Genomic DNA, 18,772 nt, shown 5'->3' with positions numbered 1-18,772 from the left:
CACAGATACCTTGACATCTAATTAGTGGGTGTACTGCCTTGGTAATAACCTGCACGTTCAAGCGGGCCGTTGAATTAGCCTCTTCTAGAGTAGTGTTTTGGGAATAACACAGTGATATATGAACATTATCCATTTTTAATCCTGGGCGTTAGCATTTCTGTACTAGGCAGGAAAGGGTGTCCTTGGTAAATTAGTTGAGTCCCTCCCATGGCTTTTATATGACTATTTTCTATTTTGGGCATATCATTATACATGTCTGGGTAGCAAGCTCAGTGGGTAGAGCAGTCGGTATAGAGCTCTCGCCTTTGGACCACAAGGTCATGGGTTGGATCCCGGGCATAGCCAACTCAGCGTTAGAGTAGCATGGCTTGGGTGCGGCAAGTCGTGCGGTAAGTACTGGGAGCTGATGGTAGCTCCCCCTCAGCAATCCATCTCCCAGGGGTCTATCGCATTGTAGGTGGCCTGAACCAACGACCGGAACCACCGGTGCCGTACACCTCCAAAATGATTCCCCTAGTTTAAAATGTGTTTAGTTTGGTATAATCGTTTAGTTTCTTTTGGTATAATAATCGTTTGGTATGTCCATCTTTTATTCTAAATCGTAGCGTGACTAGCGAGACTAAACAAATTGATTTGCATTATGTGGGGAACCAAAACAATGCAACGCCAACCGGAACCCACCACCGGAACCACTATTCTTTTTTTCCTTTTTTCTAAACCGGATCACACGGCTAGTTTTAGAATGAATACCAGGCTTTCCTCCGCGGTGGAAAGTCTGGTGACGCGAGGTTAAACGGGGACAGAGTCCGACAGACTACCACGTTATCGGCTGGTACCGACAATAAGCCTCTCCCGACCTACTTATTATAGGCGGAAATCTTCAAAGAGTTTCAAATCTTTCAAGTGTTCAAGCTCACAATGATTGTACTGTAGATCACTATTTTTGAAAATCTTGCAAATGGACAAATTATAAACATCTCATTTATGAAAAGAAAACATCAAAAGATGAACTATGGAGATACAAGGTTTCTACCTGACAGCGATGATATGAAAGTCATCCATTTCAATTTGACCTGTTAATTCTAGAGCGTCTAAGGGAGATAGGGGCAGGAATTGTGTCTCGGACATTGACAGATAGCGTGATGGATGGAGACCATACATACTGCATGAAGTCCTCATCAAAACTATCAAAAGAAATGGATGTAACCAAAACGTTATTTTTTATTGCTCATTTCAATCAGGGCGAGAGGAGGAAATGTGAAGGCATTGTTTCCCCTTCCTCTGAGATCATGATAGTATACAAAATGTATATATTTCAATTTCCGGTATATAGGCCTGCACAATTGATGAGAAAAACAATCATTTTTACTTATCGATTTGAAATATTGACTAATTCAATTTCACGGAAGCTGCATGGAGGACTTTCAGTTAAGCAAGGTAGAGAGAAGACAATTTCAACAAATCATTAATTTAAAACATGTAAATATGCCTCTTTTAACAGTACTATGCAGTACAACTGATTAGAATTCAGAACTCACACTTTATTACCAAGTATAACAAAACACAAACCACTGCAGCTGGTAGGAAGAGCTGCAGGAAGCATAATCAATGACTAGTACTACAGATAAGGGAAAACCACAGCGAAAGCTCTAAAAGCTCAGCAAAGGGTTTTGTTACACAGTAAATGAGAATCGATTTGTTAGGGTTAGTTTTTATATTTATTTACAATGGAATAATGACTCAAAGAATCATAGTGTTCTGAAGAGGTCACAAAAGTGAGAATGTCAGTGTTAGTTGGTATCAATACCCTCTACAATCTTGTTTACTCAGGCTTTTGGCAATTAGTTTGTTTATTTTGTGTATTGTAGAGCGTCCTTGGGTTTCTGAAAGGCGCTAAATAAATTCAAGTTATTATTATTACAATATCTGGTTATAAGCTTACAACTGGCTAAAAAATATATTTGTTTTCAATATAATATGGAGCTGTGAGTAACCACAATATTGTCATCTCACTGCTTGACTGCAAAATAAAATTAGGTGGAAAGGAATGCACCGATGTTCCAATTCGTTTATTTTGTAAAGATAGTAAAACCATCCATTCAGTGTCGAGAGGCGCTTTAAAATGATGGCTGGGTTGTAAGCGATGCTGGCCATGTGTCATATTAGCCTGGAAACCATACGAATCTTCCAGTGCAAAAAAATAGCCCTCAGTGATATTATTCTGGCCATGTCAGGCTAGTGTCATATGACATGATGCTGCTTCAGCTCTACTCAGGCCCTTCAGCAGGCTGATATCAGTGGTGGACAAAGTACTCAACCCCAGTACTTGGTCAAATATTACTCAAATACAACACAAAGTTGCTCTGTCAAATTTGTAATTGAGTTAAAGTATTGGAGTACATGCTTTTAAAAATCTTAATAATTTAAAAGAAATCCTATCACAGCCAATGACTCCTCTAACCTTCTCCACCTCGACACCTGTTTAACTGAGGTTAAGAAATGGATGAACAGAAGCTTCCTGCTCCTGAACTCCAGTAAATCAGAGATGCTGCTAGTCGGCCCAGCTAAGCACACTCATCTGTTCAATAACATAACTGTAAACCTTGACGGCTGCTTTATAACCCACAAACCAACAGTCAGGAATCTAGGAGTAGTTTTCGACCCATCCCTATCCTTCGTACACCATATAAATAACATCACAAAATCTGCCTTCTTCCATCTGCGCAACCTAGCTAGAATTCACCCAATACTATCACTTCCCGAAGAGGAAACCCTGGTCCATGCCTTCATCGCCTCAAGAATAGACTGTCATAATTCTCTCTTCTCCGGTTTACCATCAACATCAATAAATGGCCTTAGACTAGTCCAAAATGCAGCAGCTGGAGTATTAACTAGGAAAATGAAATTTTCCTAGTTAACACCAACATTCAAAGCACTACACTGGCTGCCGATACAGGGCAGAGCTGACTTCACGGTGCTGCTCCTGACCTACAGTATAAAGCCTTAAATGGACTTGCTCCATCCTACATGTCCAGTCTAATAAAATCGTACATTCCAGGACGACCACTACACTCCCAAGATGCTGGTTACCTCACAGTCACAATGTATAATAAAAAGAAAACAGTGGGGGGCAGAGCATTCACACATCATGCCCCCTGTATATGGAATGCTCTCCCACCAGTTGTTAGAGAAGCTGACTCTTTGGACATTTTTAAATCTAGGCTAAAAACCCATTTTCCCTTGCATATGGTTCCCCCTTGCTCTTCTTACCCTGTGGTTTTAAACACTGTGTTGTAAACTTTCTTTTTAGCCGATTTGTACATTTTCAGCTGTGCACTGCCGCATATTGATTGTTTGACCATACGTGCTGTTGTGCTGACGCATTTCCACGTATTCTTTGCTATTGTGTTTTGTTGTATGAGTTGTTATGAAGTGTACAGAGACCCCTTGGAGTGATGTTGCACTATAAATAAATAAAAACTATTAAAAAAAAGTACAGATACTCAAACAATTTACTTAAGTACAGTACTAAAATAAATGTACCTTGTTACTGTCCTCCACTGGCCATGTGTCACGACAAGACGCCACTTCAGCTCTACTCAGGCTGTCAGCAGGCTGTTATGAATCTCATCTCTCATCAAGGCCCTCTGACCCCCGCAGTGTCCATCTGAGAGCAGACAGCATGTGGGTGGGCAGCGTCCTCCCTCTCCCGGTGAGCCAGCCTTTTCGACAGAGTAGCCGTGTTGCGGTTTGGGCTGCCAAGTGGGTGAAAAGTGACGTTTCCCAGAGCACGGGCCCTAGTAGGGGGCCTCGAACACGCAATGGCTTATAGATTGTATTGTCAAATAAACATTGGAGGTCTGCTGTGCGGCAAACCTGTCACGAAGCGCAAAGGTCTAAGTGGCTTGTTCAAGCTGAGCTTCCAAGGGGTTTACACATGCACACACACACACACACACACACACACACACACACACACACACACACACACACACACACACACACACACACACACACACACACACACACACACACACACAGCTGGCCCACAGCTCCCGAGGGGCCACAGGATGCAAGGGCCACCTGTCTACATTTCACGTGTGGCTGTGTGTGCCTGTGTGCTTTCAGCACATGGGTCTCTGTGGTCAAGGATATACTGCTGCACTAGTGGCCCTATCCTCGCTTTTCACGCTTGTGGGCAGCTCTCTTTTTAGCCACAGCCAAGCAGAGGCCATGCAGATGTGTGTGTGTGATGCTGAGAGGTCTGGTAACAAATCAGATGTTATGACCCATGGGTGGGAGAGGTCAACTTACAGCCCAGCAGCGCAGCCAGAGTGTTTTATCTAGTCCTTTGCCATCTACATCTGTACTCGTGCAGAGTCGTGCTGTTATGCATTTCTGTCAAATAAAATATTCAATTAATCAAAAACATCGTATCTGTGTAGTCTATGGAGTAGCGAAGTCCTGACGTCACTCCCAATACCCCTGGGTAACGTAGTTATTTTTTGTATTGGAAATCCCATAGGCAAATCGTAGATCTCGTCATATAAGAACTGTTCCAAAAAAAAATATATATATTTTTTTCAGGTATGTGACTGTGCCGTTTATGATATTGAGTTTGATATCGTCTGTGTTTGGAGGAACATTTTTTTTTTTTGTTGATAAATTAGTACTTTTTCTCTTTTTTAGTACTTGATCCTTCATATCCATATGAGTAAAATCGTGTGGTGATTTTTTAAAACATTTTTGGAACACAGTTCTTATACTGTATGACACAATCTAAGATTTGACTATGGGATTTCCAATACAAAAAATAGCCCCCGTGACATAGGGGGATAGCGGCCTCTAGCGGCAGTGATGTCAGACGTCAGTGCTCTATGTCAGTAGTTCTCAAAATGGGGTCCACCAGGGGTTCCAGGGGGTCACCAACAAAATGTGTTAAAGGAGCCATTTTCAACCGTATCTTCATACAATTGTTCCTCCTTACTAAAATTCATTATAAGATGGCACAACTCATTGGTGGGCTGTGGATAGTTCATAAACCTGCCTACCAATGATCTCATCCATGGGGATTCCATGCTAATAGAATCTTTCTCTTCCTGGAAAGGCAGTATGCTGAAATAGAAGACATTTTCTTGCATTGAAATGACCAAACCTGCCCACAGATGGTGTCACTGGTAGGCAGTTTTCTGAACAGTTTTTGATTTGATTGAATACTTTATTTAGAAGGTTGCAGAGAAAAAGCACATGGAAGTACAGTTTACAGTACACGGTCAACTAAAATGGATCGCTCATGAAAGCCGCAATGGCTTGTTTCAAATGAGATCCTCACGTTCTCAATTCATGGACACATTAAAAAACAGACAGATAAACACTACTATGCAGAACATCATATAAACAGTTTAAAGGTAAAACAAAAAATATATATATGTACAGTAAACAGTTCGAGGCGGGAGGGGGGTTAGATTATGACTTTTACAGGGGGAACCAGTTTGGAATTGCAGCCTCCTGAAGGTATCTTTTTAGGGCAGTTTTGAAAGTGAGTAGGGTTTTACACTCCTTCACTACTTTTGGTAGGGCATTCCACATTTTTGTTGCATAGCAGGAGAACGAGTTCAATCCCTTGTTTGTGCCAAATCTGGGTTGAACATGATCTGTGGAGCTGCCTCTGGTGTTGATTGATGATAGTGGACTTCATTTACGTTTTTGAAATACTTTGACAGGTACATGGGTATGTATGTTGTGGTGTATCTTGTAGACCAGGCCCATTGCAAGTTGCCGTACTCTGTCCTCAACCCTGAGCCATCCGACCCTAGCAAAATGAGCAGGGGTTAGATGAGTTGTATGTTTAAGGCCAAGAAGTAGTCTTCCTAGTTTGTTTTGGGATGTCTGGAGCCTTATTTTTAAGGCCTTAGCGGTGGTGTGGTACCATGAGGAGCATGCATAGTTGAAATGACCTTGGATGACGGCCCCTGTAAGAATCCTCAAGATATTCTTACTGACTAGAGAGGAAATCCTATACAAAAAACGTGTTCTTTGGTTGACCTTTTTGATGACACTTGCTGCCCACAGCCATCCTCTGAGACACAGAAATGGTGCCATCTTATAATGAGCATTAGTGAGGACCTAGGCATAGGTGGAAAATGGCCGAAGGGGTCCTTTAATGTAGCACCAGTTTAACCACTTTAAACCTATATGCGTCGGCTATTTGAAAATAGTAGTGTGTAGTAGAGTAGTGTGTGGACAACTACATGTTTCACACACTACTAATTTGGGGGTCCTTGACATGAATACGTTTGACAACCACTGGTCTATGTAATCCTCCACCCACCCCCTTCATTCTAATAAATTTCTGCCTTCATGCCTCAATGTCACAGAGATTAATACTGTACTCTTCCCAACGATTGATTTGACAATTAGACTATTTACCTGGGGCCAAGCTATTATCATCTTCCTCCATCTCCCCTTTCCACTCATTTTCTCGTCTCCTTATGTTAATTCTTTTCTTTTGACTAATACTTTTTGGAATGAATTTGGTATGGAGGAAGATTGCTGCCATCTTACCTCCAAAGAGTATTGGTGCTGATACACTGAATTAAGCAGACAGTCTCACATAGTCTCAGAAACAAATGCTGGAAATGAAAGCAGTAAAAGGTTTGTAGAAGGGAACCAGAAAATAGGAATTCAATATATCCCTGGACAAAAAACTGTATACAATATTGTAACAAAACAAGTCTTAAATAGGGCCCTATCTTGGGCGTGTTGGTCTTAAAATAAGGTATGTCATGGCGAAATGCTATCTAACACACAGAGAGAATAGTCGAAAAGCTTTTGCGCTTCGACCAGCTCCATGTTGCTCTTAACCTGCTGGCGCAGTGATGGTGCAGATATTTCCTTACTACTGTATTTAGACAAGTGCAATGCTCAGCAGCCAGGTCACCATCAAATTCGGGGCTCCTGACGCACGGAGCAGCCTGCCTTCCCTCGTGCAAGTGGTTTAAAAAACAACCTAACTGAAAATGAGGCATGTGACTATTACATTTATATGTCAAGATATCACAGATGTCTCTTGGTCATGAGACAATATTAGGCTACAGGAGGAAGGCGCCACCTGGTCCACCCGTTTCAATCAAGTTTCAATCGAATTCAACACAACAGCATGGTAAAAAAATGCATCTACCAAAATGGTAGATGACATTTCTAAAGCAGGACTCTGCATTGAGGTTAAAAAATTAACGATCTGATCCAGATTTTCAATATATTGCATTAGGTGATTGCCCATTGTCTTTGCACGGAGACGAGCGCCGGTGAGAGAGGGAGGGATAGAGAAAAGGGGAAAAAATGGGTACATTTATTTCAATTAGTAATAGTCTGTTGTACACTTTATTGCTTACAGTATATAGAATATCTTCAAATAACTCTCAAGCTGTAAGAATGTTGCCTCCCAACTTTCTTTATCTGTCTCTGCTCAATGGCAGTCGGCAGTATCCATAGAGGTCCGACACAAGGACGCACGGACTTGCTTTAGCTGGTGGTTAGCTGGTGGTTAATAAATGTGATTATTAAAGGTAGGGCAAGTGATGATTTTTTGGGGTGTTTAAAATTGTTAAATACTGTATCCCTATGTTATTATACTAATCATTCATATAGTGTTTGTTCAGTAGGTCTAACAGGGATTTCGCTGTCTCTCCAGCTCTTTGGTAAATAGAAAATGCATTTGCAGGCCAGGATAACAATGTTATCCAATCAGGAGAGAGAACACATCCAGGATACAGGCTTAACAAGTGATTGGAAGTGATGACACAAAGAAATGAGCAGACAAAATTGAAACTGCAACACTATAAAATTGAAGCTGATAAATGGGTACTCTCCTGATTGGCTGATTAGCTATCGTTGTGCACCCTGCATCCCTTTGCCCAAAGGATCACCATGGAAACAAGCCTCCAGGCTTTAACGTGTTTTTATCCTTTTGAATTCAATTTCAATAAAGTCTCAATCAATAAATCAATTTGCAACGCACCTGAACATTTATTTTCTATTTATTAAAGAGCTGGAGAGACGGGGAGACCCTGTTATTGAAGAAACACTCAATAGCAATGAGTACTATCAGAATATAGAGCTTTGACTTCTTTTATTTGATTTCATTTTTTACAAAAAACTTTTTGTTTTAAATAGTCACTTCCCTACCTCTTTAACTGCCAGAGTAATAGTGTAATAGTGGGACGCTACTGAAAACGAGCGATTTTACTGACCTTTGAAAAATCATGGAATATTATCCGTGATCGCCGTCCTCACTGAGATCGCCTCATTACACGCACCGGTGGTCTCGGGAGTCTCGAAAAAAGTTTTTATTCGGTCGCGGTAATCCTTTGCATAGCTGTGGCCAGTTGAATTTGCCTTGTTTTTGCCGTAAAGCAAGAGGAACAGAGATACAGTATAGCCATTTTCCCACAGGAAATAAACAGGAAGTAAATGAGCAGTTTAAAAAAAAAAATACGTCTATTCCGGGTCTGTCGTCATTTGGCAGTGAAAGCCTCATTCATAGGGTAGCGAACAGCGCCATCTGGTGGAAAACCACTGAAGACGCGTCAGTCGTCATTTTTGTCAGTGGCAGGCTGTGCCTTGGGAGAATCTGACACGAAATCTCGTCGGTGGTAGGCAAAGAGTTACGTTGATTTGTCAACATATCACGGATGTGTCTGACATTATTAATACTGCTAAAGGGTCGCACACTTTCACTTTTCCTCCGCAGAGTAAATCCGTTATTTACAGTAAATAGCAATGTATCTATAGCTCAAGCGCACCTTTTCCTGAAAGGGAGAAGGTGAGAAATGTATGTTATGCTCAAAACACACCCATGAGTAATTCAAAGACTTAATACAACCTCTTTGTGCCTAGAGCCAAGCCATAGATCATCTAAATAGGGTCCATAGAGTCCAGTGCTGGTGTGGCCAACTTTAGCTATGGGCTTCCTGTCCAACTTAAGCCATAGTTAATATTTACTATCTGTGCTAGTTGTGAATGAAGAGATGTAGTCACAATGTGGTGTTCAAAGATGAATCTGCACTGTACAGGCTGGCTGCTTTTGTGCATGTAGTGTGGTGATGGTCTATGCCTCATTTGGCCAAATGGAAATATCTATGTTTATAGTTCAGCAATAACAACAAAAATGCTTCATAAGAACAAAGTAGTAATAATAATAATAGTTAAAGACGGGTGCCGTGATTTTCAGTGATCCCCCCTCCCCCCTCCCCCCCCAAACATAATCATCAGGTATTATGGTTATACTAGGAGGAAGATTTTTTTCAAAAAAGTGTATAGAAAGTGTTAAAATGTTTTTTTTATGTGGACACGTTCATTAAGTATACCTGGTTCTCGCCTTAGCACCTCCTCCACCACCTCAGCACCACCCACCTGTCCTAGTCCCTCCTCCTCCTCATGCCCACACCTGTTGTGTTATGATAATAAGGGGGAGGGTATCATTTTACTTACTCTATTGGCACGTTTGACCCTCAAGGTTTCAGCCTCCAGGAAGAAACTCAAAATAGTCAGAGAAGACATAAAACACCATAAAAACACCACCAGGGAGCTTAATGAAGTTCTATCAACCTCATAGACACATGAAAAACAGAAAAAGTGCAAAACCATGGCACCACCTCTTTAACTTTATTTGTATATCACCTTTCATGACATGAAATGCAGCTCAAAGTGCTCTACAGAGCAAGAATCAAGCACAAGTGCTTTACAGAAAAAGTACAAATAATTTAACAATAAAGCAAAAAAGAAAAGCAAAAGCATAAAACAACATTAAAATAATAGCAAAAAAGGCAGTAAGTCAGGCAAAACAGTGAGGACATGAATAACAACAAATCAACTAAAAGCAAGAGTGAAGAAATAGGTATTGAACCTCTACAGAGGCTGCCTGTCTTAGGTGTAATGGGAGTTTATTCCAAGCCGTCGACCCGTAGAAGCAGAATGCTGCTTCACCGTGTTTTTTATATGCCATTGTAGGCACTTTGAGCAAGTAGATTTGTATGATTTTCACTTTCACTCTTATTTCACCAGGCATTTCAAGCTTTAATAGCCAGAGGTGCTTCTGTTATGCAATGTCATATAGTGCCATGCACTGTGATAGGTCTACTCTTGAGGAGGCATTTCATTCATATATTCATTGGCCATAAGTGTATATTCATCCATATATACATTGGTAATTGATAGACTCTACTTATGATAAATCATTCATTCAGAGACCCAGTGCAGATGTCTAGCGTCAGAATGTAAGTCTAACGATATCATTTTATTTTTTATGCTTATCTATCTTGGTTTGGCTCTTATCTCTTACTCGTAACCCTGTGTTTCACTCTGTTTGCCGTTGCTACACCTGAATTCCTCCTTGGGGATTAATAAAGGTTTGGTTTATCTTATCCTATATGATCTTATTTTATCGTACAGCAAACCCTGTTCCAGGTAGTTTAGCCGACACCATGCTGTAAAAGAAAGTTCAAAGAAAATAATTAGCATGTCATTGGTTACATGCAATGTCTTCCGCCCCGAGAGTGCAGCATATACTATATAGTGACAGTTGAGTGACACATAGCGTTTACTTTAATCAAAGCTCATAACAAAGATGGCAGCGGCCGGCCTCTAGGGCAGGGAGGAGGACAGCGTGACGGTGATTTGGCTATATGAGCTTTGTGTCTCCGACTCAGTCCGAGCGTGGAGATGTGGCGTGGCAGCTTTGCTGAGTGGACACTGCACCGGTTCCGCCTGTCCAATTAACAATCCCCCCTGTCCCCGAGGAGTCGAGGACTGTTCGGTTTCTGCTCGTCTTGGGTCTTGGGGTCTTGCTGCATGTGGTGGGCCACATCACCTACACAGCACACCTGCGGTTAGACTCTGCATCACCTGGCAGGCCCTTCACATTCTAATGCCACAGCCTGTATTAAGATGAGCCCCGACTCAATCTGGGATACTTTATTCAAAACATATATATATATATACAGTATTTCAAAGGCGGACACAGTAGGGGTAATTTACACCAAGGGACTAAGATGCTGTATCAACCAAACCATATCATACGTACATGTACCGTACGTGCTGCATTGCTGTTTGCTCAAAGGCCATCCATACCTACAGTATAACGGTCACAGAACCCTCTATTAATTCCCAGCTGCTCTTTTACCTGAATTGGTCACAGGGCCTTGCTCAAGTTCTCATCATCTCCTATTTTGAAATGCAAATGAAAAGCTCATTTACACTGTCAATCTCAACGCTCACCTGTCAGTGTGTGGCACTACTTAACTCTATGTTCTCTTCAGTGCATATAGAAGTGCTATTCACAGAACTGTAAGCAAGCCACTTTCAGGTTGAAGAGAGCTCCGATTTCTGAAGCCGTCTGATCAAAAGCCTCATCAGCTGTTTCCATTCAGAAGTGCTTCTCCTGTGTCCTGTTTTAGACTTCATATCATTCCTTATCTTATTGCATGTTGATTAATCAATTTCCTGTTATTTCACACACACACACACACACACACACACACACACACACACACACACACACACACACACACACACACACACACACACACACACACACACACACAGCGAGAGAGAGCGCACACACAGAGAGCACACACTCACAGCACACAAACACCCCACACCCCACAATGGTCTCACCCCACAGAGATTATTTAAAGCTAAAATGTTGTATTTTATGCAAGAGGTGAGGAAAAAATAAATCACTCAAGAGCTCTGATTGCCGGACGCAGCATAGACTTGCACATAACATAAGTTATGTTAAACGTGCTTGAGATTTGCATATCTCTCGAACACTTGAAATAAGCATACAGGCTACATTTCGTGTTTTACACCTCAGCATACCCAGTGTACATGGTGCCCTGTATAGCCCTATAAATGAATGCTCCATTCCATGGTGTGTGGGGGTGGGAGAGGAGAAGCATCAAGTTGACCAATACTGAATGCAGGAATGTGGCCTCTTTGGTTGGTGCATTTTTATTTGTAGATGCTTTGCTCTCCCCTTGCTCTCGTGACTGACACAGATCATAAACCAGGCCCTGTGTGTGCCCCCACCACCCACCACTGCCACCGCCACCACTACCTCCCCTCTCTGACCTTCAGGACGAATACAGAAGGCAGGGCCTTACATCATCTCTGCATGAGCACCATTACCAGCTTTGGGAGAGGGGACAGTCCCTCGCACTGCCACTGGTGTCCCAGTTAGGACTCGGACACCCAACTCCATGCTCTTCAAAACCCCTCATGTCGGTCATTGTCGGACATCCATCACAGAGTCACTCCTGACCTGAGCCGCCATGCTACCCTTAACGGCATCTCTTATTCAATATTCGTCGCTACCCTCGCCTGTCGTCCTCCAACACTAATGGACTCACCTTCACTGACCTCTCTGTGGATACAAGGCAGCACAGCATGTAGTCTAGTCGGCCTCTCTGAATAGAAACGCTCGTCATTCAGGACTCAGGAAGTCAGCCACTGCCTCTGTGACCTTCACTGACGTCATGTTAATCGGCCTGCTACTGGCCACCAGTGGGCAGCACACAGGTGTTCTCGTTAGCAGCCAACAGCCAGGTCTGTAATTGCAGTATATGCATGCAGGTTTATACCAGCAGGTTTATATATAATCCTGCTGGTACCCTTATACCTGCAGGTCCAGTGTTACTGTACATAGCATCATTCCACAAATTGGCTATCCACATGAACCAAGTCCTTGCCCACCACCACTCGTCCTCTGAGCGACCATGCATGAACCCTGTGGACATGTCATGGCCAAGGTGGAGTATAAAAAGAAAGGCAAGATGGGGGGGGGAAAAGGCAGTGGACCTTGTGACAATAATAGAGGAAGGGAAAGCAATGGTGTGGGAGCGAAAAGACAAGTCTGGTTATTGAAAAGGAAGGGGATGTTTGTCAGGGTTTGTCACTCACACAACACACACATTTGTCCTGACACCAATATATTTACAGAAGAGAATGGCGGAAGGCAAATGAGACTCATGAGAGATATGAATACATTACTGAGTCTTCCCCACTGTGTCTATTAGCAGGACTCGGTGAGGCTGTTTACCAGTAACCAGTTTCTGCACTCTCACATTATGTGTGTGTGTGTGTGTGTGTGTGTGTGTGCGTGTGTGCGTGTGCGTGTGCGTTCGTGTGTGTAAATAAATAGGTAGGCTGGTCGAATGTGGTAGAATTGCAGCCTAAAAAGCTGAACTGGGCGGGCATGGGTAGTCAGTTTTAGATTTATGCACAACATGTAGACAGATGCATGGGCACAGAGGTGCCTGTGTTCAACACACACACACACACACACACACACACACACACACACACACACACACACACACACACACACACGCTCAAAGAGGCACACTCGCACCCAATTTACTGAATTACGTTTTTTTTACTACCCTTCTCCTGCACCAGCTCTCTGGCTGGGCATCCAGTGATATCATTAATCATGTACTCTCATGTATTGTCAGCCACAGCACCCCCCCCCCTCCCCTCCCCTCCCCTCCCCTCCCCTCCCCTCCCCTCCTCTCCTCTCCTCCCTTCACTTTCAGCCTGTCACTTAACAAGCTGTGACACCCTGACAGTGACGAGTGCGTGACTGAGCGATGGTTAGCGATGGCACCCCCCCAACACACACATGCACACCCAGACACACACACGCACGCGCACACACTATTGTAAAGGCAAATGTTCTGGTAGCAGGGTGGACGGAAGGTGCTGTTGTACTTGTCAGCCGCTAATGATAGAAGGTTAAAAAAAAAGAGAAAGCCGTCGCCCCCGAAAGGCCATTCAATTAAACATGGAGGCAGGAGATGTGTCGATGTCAGGGTTTACCCCATTGATGGCGTGATTTACAGTGGCTTACAGTCACACAGCAACGCTCTGGACTCAACTGTCACCAAATTCCTGTGAATGTTGGCTACACAATGGGAAAAATGCATGGATTTTCACGTTTTCTTTTTCTGTCCCTTTTCACTGTGTGTGTGCGTGTGTGCGTGTGTCCAGGCTCAGTGTCGCTCAGTGTGTTCCTGGTCTCCCTAGCAGTGACAGTGTGTGCCGTTTGGCTCGTGGCTCTATGTGGCGTTTGTGGCTGGTGTCAACGCAAGCTGGTGAGTTCCACACAAATTCATGCAAACACACACACACACACACACACACACACACACACACACACACACACACACACACACACACACACACACACACACACACACCCATGTTCTGTACATACAAATCAAACACACTGTACTCGTAGCTACACACCAACACGCACAATCACACACGTACACACATGCCCACATACGTACATAGAAGCCATACATATGCATGAGTGTGCGACAATACACACACGCACACAGCATAACAATAACGTAAGAAGCCACAACACAAATTCAGGAGCAAATATTCCTCCAAGTCACATTTGCTTTCATCCAAACATGCTTTCATGTTCAGAAACCTTAATAAACATTTTTCTACTGTGTTTTTCGCAGAAAAATGATTACTTATGCAGTGCAGCACAGAGAAAGAAAATATCAGCAAATGCCATGAATTGTGCAAATAATGTGCAAATATTGTCCTTTCCCACTGCAAAAACAGAGGCTTCTGTTTGCAGTCAGCAATTAACCACATGAACCCTAGCATCCCTATACTGAGCATGTCACAATAGGCGGACATTCTGTGAAAAAATAAGGGAACATTCGCCGAAAATAGCAACGCGTTGTGAGCTTGTTGTAGATCGGCTATTTTCGGTAAAGAGATTTGGTGTAGAGGGAGAAAAGAGGGGAATAAGTAGAACCCTGGGGGACACGGTCAATGAAATACAGTGTTAGTGGTTTAAGTGGTTATACAAGACACAGACAAAAATAATTGCTTTTGTTGCAGCGGTGTGTGGTGGCTACAACAGCTTCAGCAATACATCTTCACTGCAATAAGTCTTATGAAATACTATCACCGGGTCAGTGTAGCTTTTAGAGCATGATAATATACTTATAGTGCAGTACAGTATGTACTTTACCAGATTACAGCACTTGTAGTGAAGCAGTATCACTCAAGTCAGCCCAATCTGACTCCATTCACTGGAAACAGGAAACAGAATGAGTAGGCTGACCTCTGTTGGAGGGCATGTCGATGCTGATTATGTGGTATGAAATGTGATTGATTAAAGGGAGGCAGCCATTCATTAGGCGGATAGAGCTGTACAACAGAGTGCCATATAATAATTTAGCTGATTCCTTTTAGATTTCCATGCCTTTAAAGATAATTGATTCCTGATTTATCCCGAGCTTGTACTACGACTCAGCAACATAGGTCAGTGGTTTCAAGTGTATATATTGGCCCTCCTACATAGTTCTCCCCATTATGTATTTGTCTCCTTCAACAATGCAAGGGCAGATGCCAAGTTGGAGGCTCCCTAGAGCACTTAACGCAAATGACTGTTATTTGCGCTGATGCTGGATTGGAGAAATGCCTGTCTGTAACTTGGGAGATAAATATACCCAAATCATTTAGGCAAATCCATTGTCTCCTCTGCATAATTAATAAAGCTATCATTACGTATTAGCCTTTATTAATCCACCCATTCAGCATCAATTCCTAAAACGCTCTTCTTGGCTCAGCTCTCCTCTACTCCCTGTGCTCTCTACTATACTATATCCATTACAACAGCCTCCACACACTACAGGCTCTGTACATCATAACAGTGATTAATCACATTAACTCTGACATCTCTATTTTGGGCTTTTCATAATGTGCCTGTGTGCCTTTTTGCCCATATATGGAGATACCTGATGTTATCGATATCACATCATAGTGCTGGGTACTTCACAACAACATGTACATCGATTGGGTACAACAGGTATTGCATAACCGGAGGGGCATCGATCCAAACGGGTATCGGTCTAGGTTTTTCTTTTTAATTTTCAAAATGTTCAAAAACAGCACAAAATAGCAGATCTACAAGCTCACAACACACCACCCCATGCGACGTGTCATGATGCAATGCATTGCCCTGAGCTTGTAGGTCTGTTGTCTCCGCTATTCTTTGTAAGACGAAGTATAGAGCTCAAGTGGTTCATCGGCCAGTTGGGCTTTCCCCTCACCATAATCCCTCGTTTATGCAGTTAGACCCTATATGAACAAGTGGGAGGAAATGGTCTGTGCTGAAACGGGACAGAGGTGCGGTTGGAGTCCCACGATGTTTTCACCCCTGCCGGAACATCAGACGTTACATTCAATATTCCACATTAAAGTAAATGGAGCAGTGAATCACACACCCTGTCTTCTGCTGTGAAGAGGAGCCTGCTCCGCTCCCTGCACCTTGGAGAGTCCCAGAGGTCCTCTCCAGAGTACGGCTGTAAATGGATCTTATTTCCATCCTGTGACAGCGCCTCGCGGCAGCCAACAGCCACAGGGACGGCCTGAGACAGGGTGACATTGTATTGGCCTAATGACCCCGCCAAGGCCACACTATCAACTGTCCCGTTTCCCATGGACAAGACGGCGTTGGTTCTATATCTCCAGCGCGTTTGATGTTTAGTTTTTTCCCCCCTGCCTCCCTCCTTCCTCCTCATTTTCTTTTCTTCCTCTCATATCGACACATCTTGGTCTGGCTCATTGGTCATTGTGGGTTGTCCTGAATGGTATTAAGAAGTTAATTAAAGCCTGTTAAGTCTCCAGACCACTCGCTGTGGGAGAAATGCCAGCCACGTGCTTTTGTGAAACCACATTAAATGTGGCACCGCTTAATGTGAGGGAGTGCTATAGGAGAACTGTGATAAGATGCAGTCATTAATACCGTGGTAACCGTGCGTTTGCAATGGTGTCCTGGCCGTCAACAAAAAAGCATAATTCTGCTCACCATATTGATTGCAGGACTGGCTCACAACGCGACACATCGCGACGCGTTGTGAGCTTGTAGATCGGCTATTTTCAAATACTCCAGTAAAGTAAAAATACCTCAGAATTGTACTTAAATACAGTACTTCAGTAAATGTACTTAGTTACTTTACACCACTGGCTGTGTGTAACTAACAGCCGGGCAAATTTAACAAATTTCGGGAATGAAGTATGTTTTTACTACTACCTCATCGGGGTCCACAAACAACGTGTATCCACCCACCCAGCTGTCTTTATCTCTTTATCTGCTGAATACTCTATTCCCGCTAGACATGAATAGACGGTACTGTATGTGCAGTAGGATTTGCATAAACAGGCATACGGTTCTTTCAAGTCCTAGTAGAGACAGCCCATTATAGATGTATAATGTATGTATGTGATACATATTCATGTGCTGTGCTGGTCACGCATAGGCTATAGACAAGGTGTTAGCTGGTTTTACCCACCAGTTATTTCCTGCTTCTCGTTATGTAAAAGCACACTACAACATAAACCAGTTAAAACCTTAAAGGGATAGTTCACCCAAAAAATTACTAATTGCTTTTATTCAATGCTGTCCTGCAGATTATACTCTTTGTTTAAAATAATAATACAAGTTTGATCACAAAGAATTAAAGGGAATTAAAGGGATTAAAATGTTTTTTTTTTCTCCGATCAGTCACCCCATGGAGACTTGAATTCATGGGTATTGTTTTGTTTTTGTCGCATTCCTAAGCCAATAATTTGATGACCAGCAGACTGGTAGGCAGCGGTTCCGGTAGGAGATACAAAGGAGACTCTTCCTAACGGAACCGCTGCAGGTCATCAAATTAATGGCTTAGGAATATGACAAAAACTAAAAAATATCCATGAATTGAAGTCTCCATGGGGTGACTAATCGATAGAAAAAAAGTCATTTTGGGGCTGAACTATCCCTTTAATTCTTTGTGATCAAACTATTATTATTTTAAAGAAAGAGTACAATCTGCAGTACAGTATTGAATAAAAGCAATACAATAAATAAAACAAAACACTTACCGGTAAGTGTTTTGTTTTTACTGATAAGTATTGTGTATTACAGACCCACATTAACTACACATATATAATGTGCTTGACATTTCCCAGCATGCCTTTAGAGAGCCTGAGCAGTCTGGGAGCTGGAAGGTCTCCGGTTCGATCCCCAGCGTCTCCTGGTAAAGGTCACAGGAGAAAGGTCTTCATTCTTTGGTTGTTCTCCCTTGTGCCTGCCTCAGGAAATACACTGCGTATTACTAGGACTAGACCGGGGGACCACACAAGTCAGGAAAGATGTCAGTTGGGAACAATGCCAATTAGGAATGCATGCCCCACCATTGTATCCAACAGCTGTTGTACCTGTTGTCAGAGTACTTGCTGTACAAGACCCTGTTGAAGACCTACGTGTCGAAACGCGTCGGTCAGCTGTTGCCTTGCTCATCTGCTAAAATAAATTAATATATTTTTCACCTGAAGATGGAGTGCCTCAGTATTTTTTCCCTAGTCTGCCTCACCACAGGCAGAACTTTTACTTTTTAACCTTTGCTTCTATTCCTATACCTCTTCCACTGAAGAGCACCTGTTTTGAGACACTGTGATTGAACCCAGGCAGCGCTTCCTTTTCTTTTGTTTTATACTTGCTTGGTCCTGAAATGAAACCATAAACAACTGCTATTGGCCGCAAACGCTTCTTCACTCGGTAGAACCAGTAGAAGCCCTAGAAGCCCACGCCGATTGGGAGCGAGCAGATCATTGCTTCAGTCTCTTATCAGCCTTGTATCAACAGTGAACATGCCAATATTTTAGTTGTCACTACATGATGGTGAAGGGAGAGGAAAGA

The 18,772-nt window shown here is 42.8% G+C and overlaps 1 protein-coding gene across 1 annotated transcript in view; it reads left to right on the top strand.

Moving 5' to 3' along the window:
• Positions 1-18,772, top strand: part of syt7a (synaptotagmin VIIa) — a gene marked incomplete at its 5' end in the record, with an annotated part of 89,989 nt that overhangs the window by 30,336 nt on the left and 40,881 nt on the right. The window contains one exon of the mRNA XM_084059886.1: positions 14,050-14,153. Coding sequence (XP_083916012.1) covers positions 14,050-14,153 — 104 coding nt within the window. The remainder of the gene's footprint in view (positions 1-14,049; positions 14,154-18,772) is intronic.

This window comes from Gymnoscopelus microlampas (assembly GCF_963454915.1).
Source record: "Gymnoscopelus microlampas genome assembly, chromosome: 6".
Taxonomy (NCBI): Eukaryota; Metazoa; Chordata; class Actinopteri; order Myctophiformes; family Myctophidae; genus Gymnoscopelus; species Gymnoscopelus microlampas.
The sequence above is the reverse complement of the archived record's forward strand: the minus strand, read 5'-3'. Positions and strand labels throughout refer to the sequence as shown.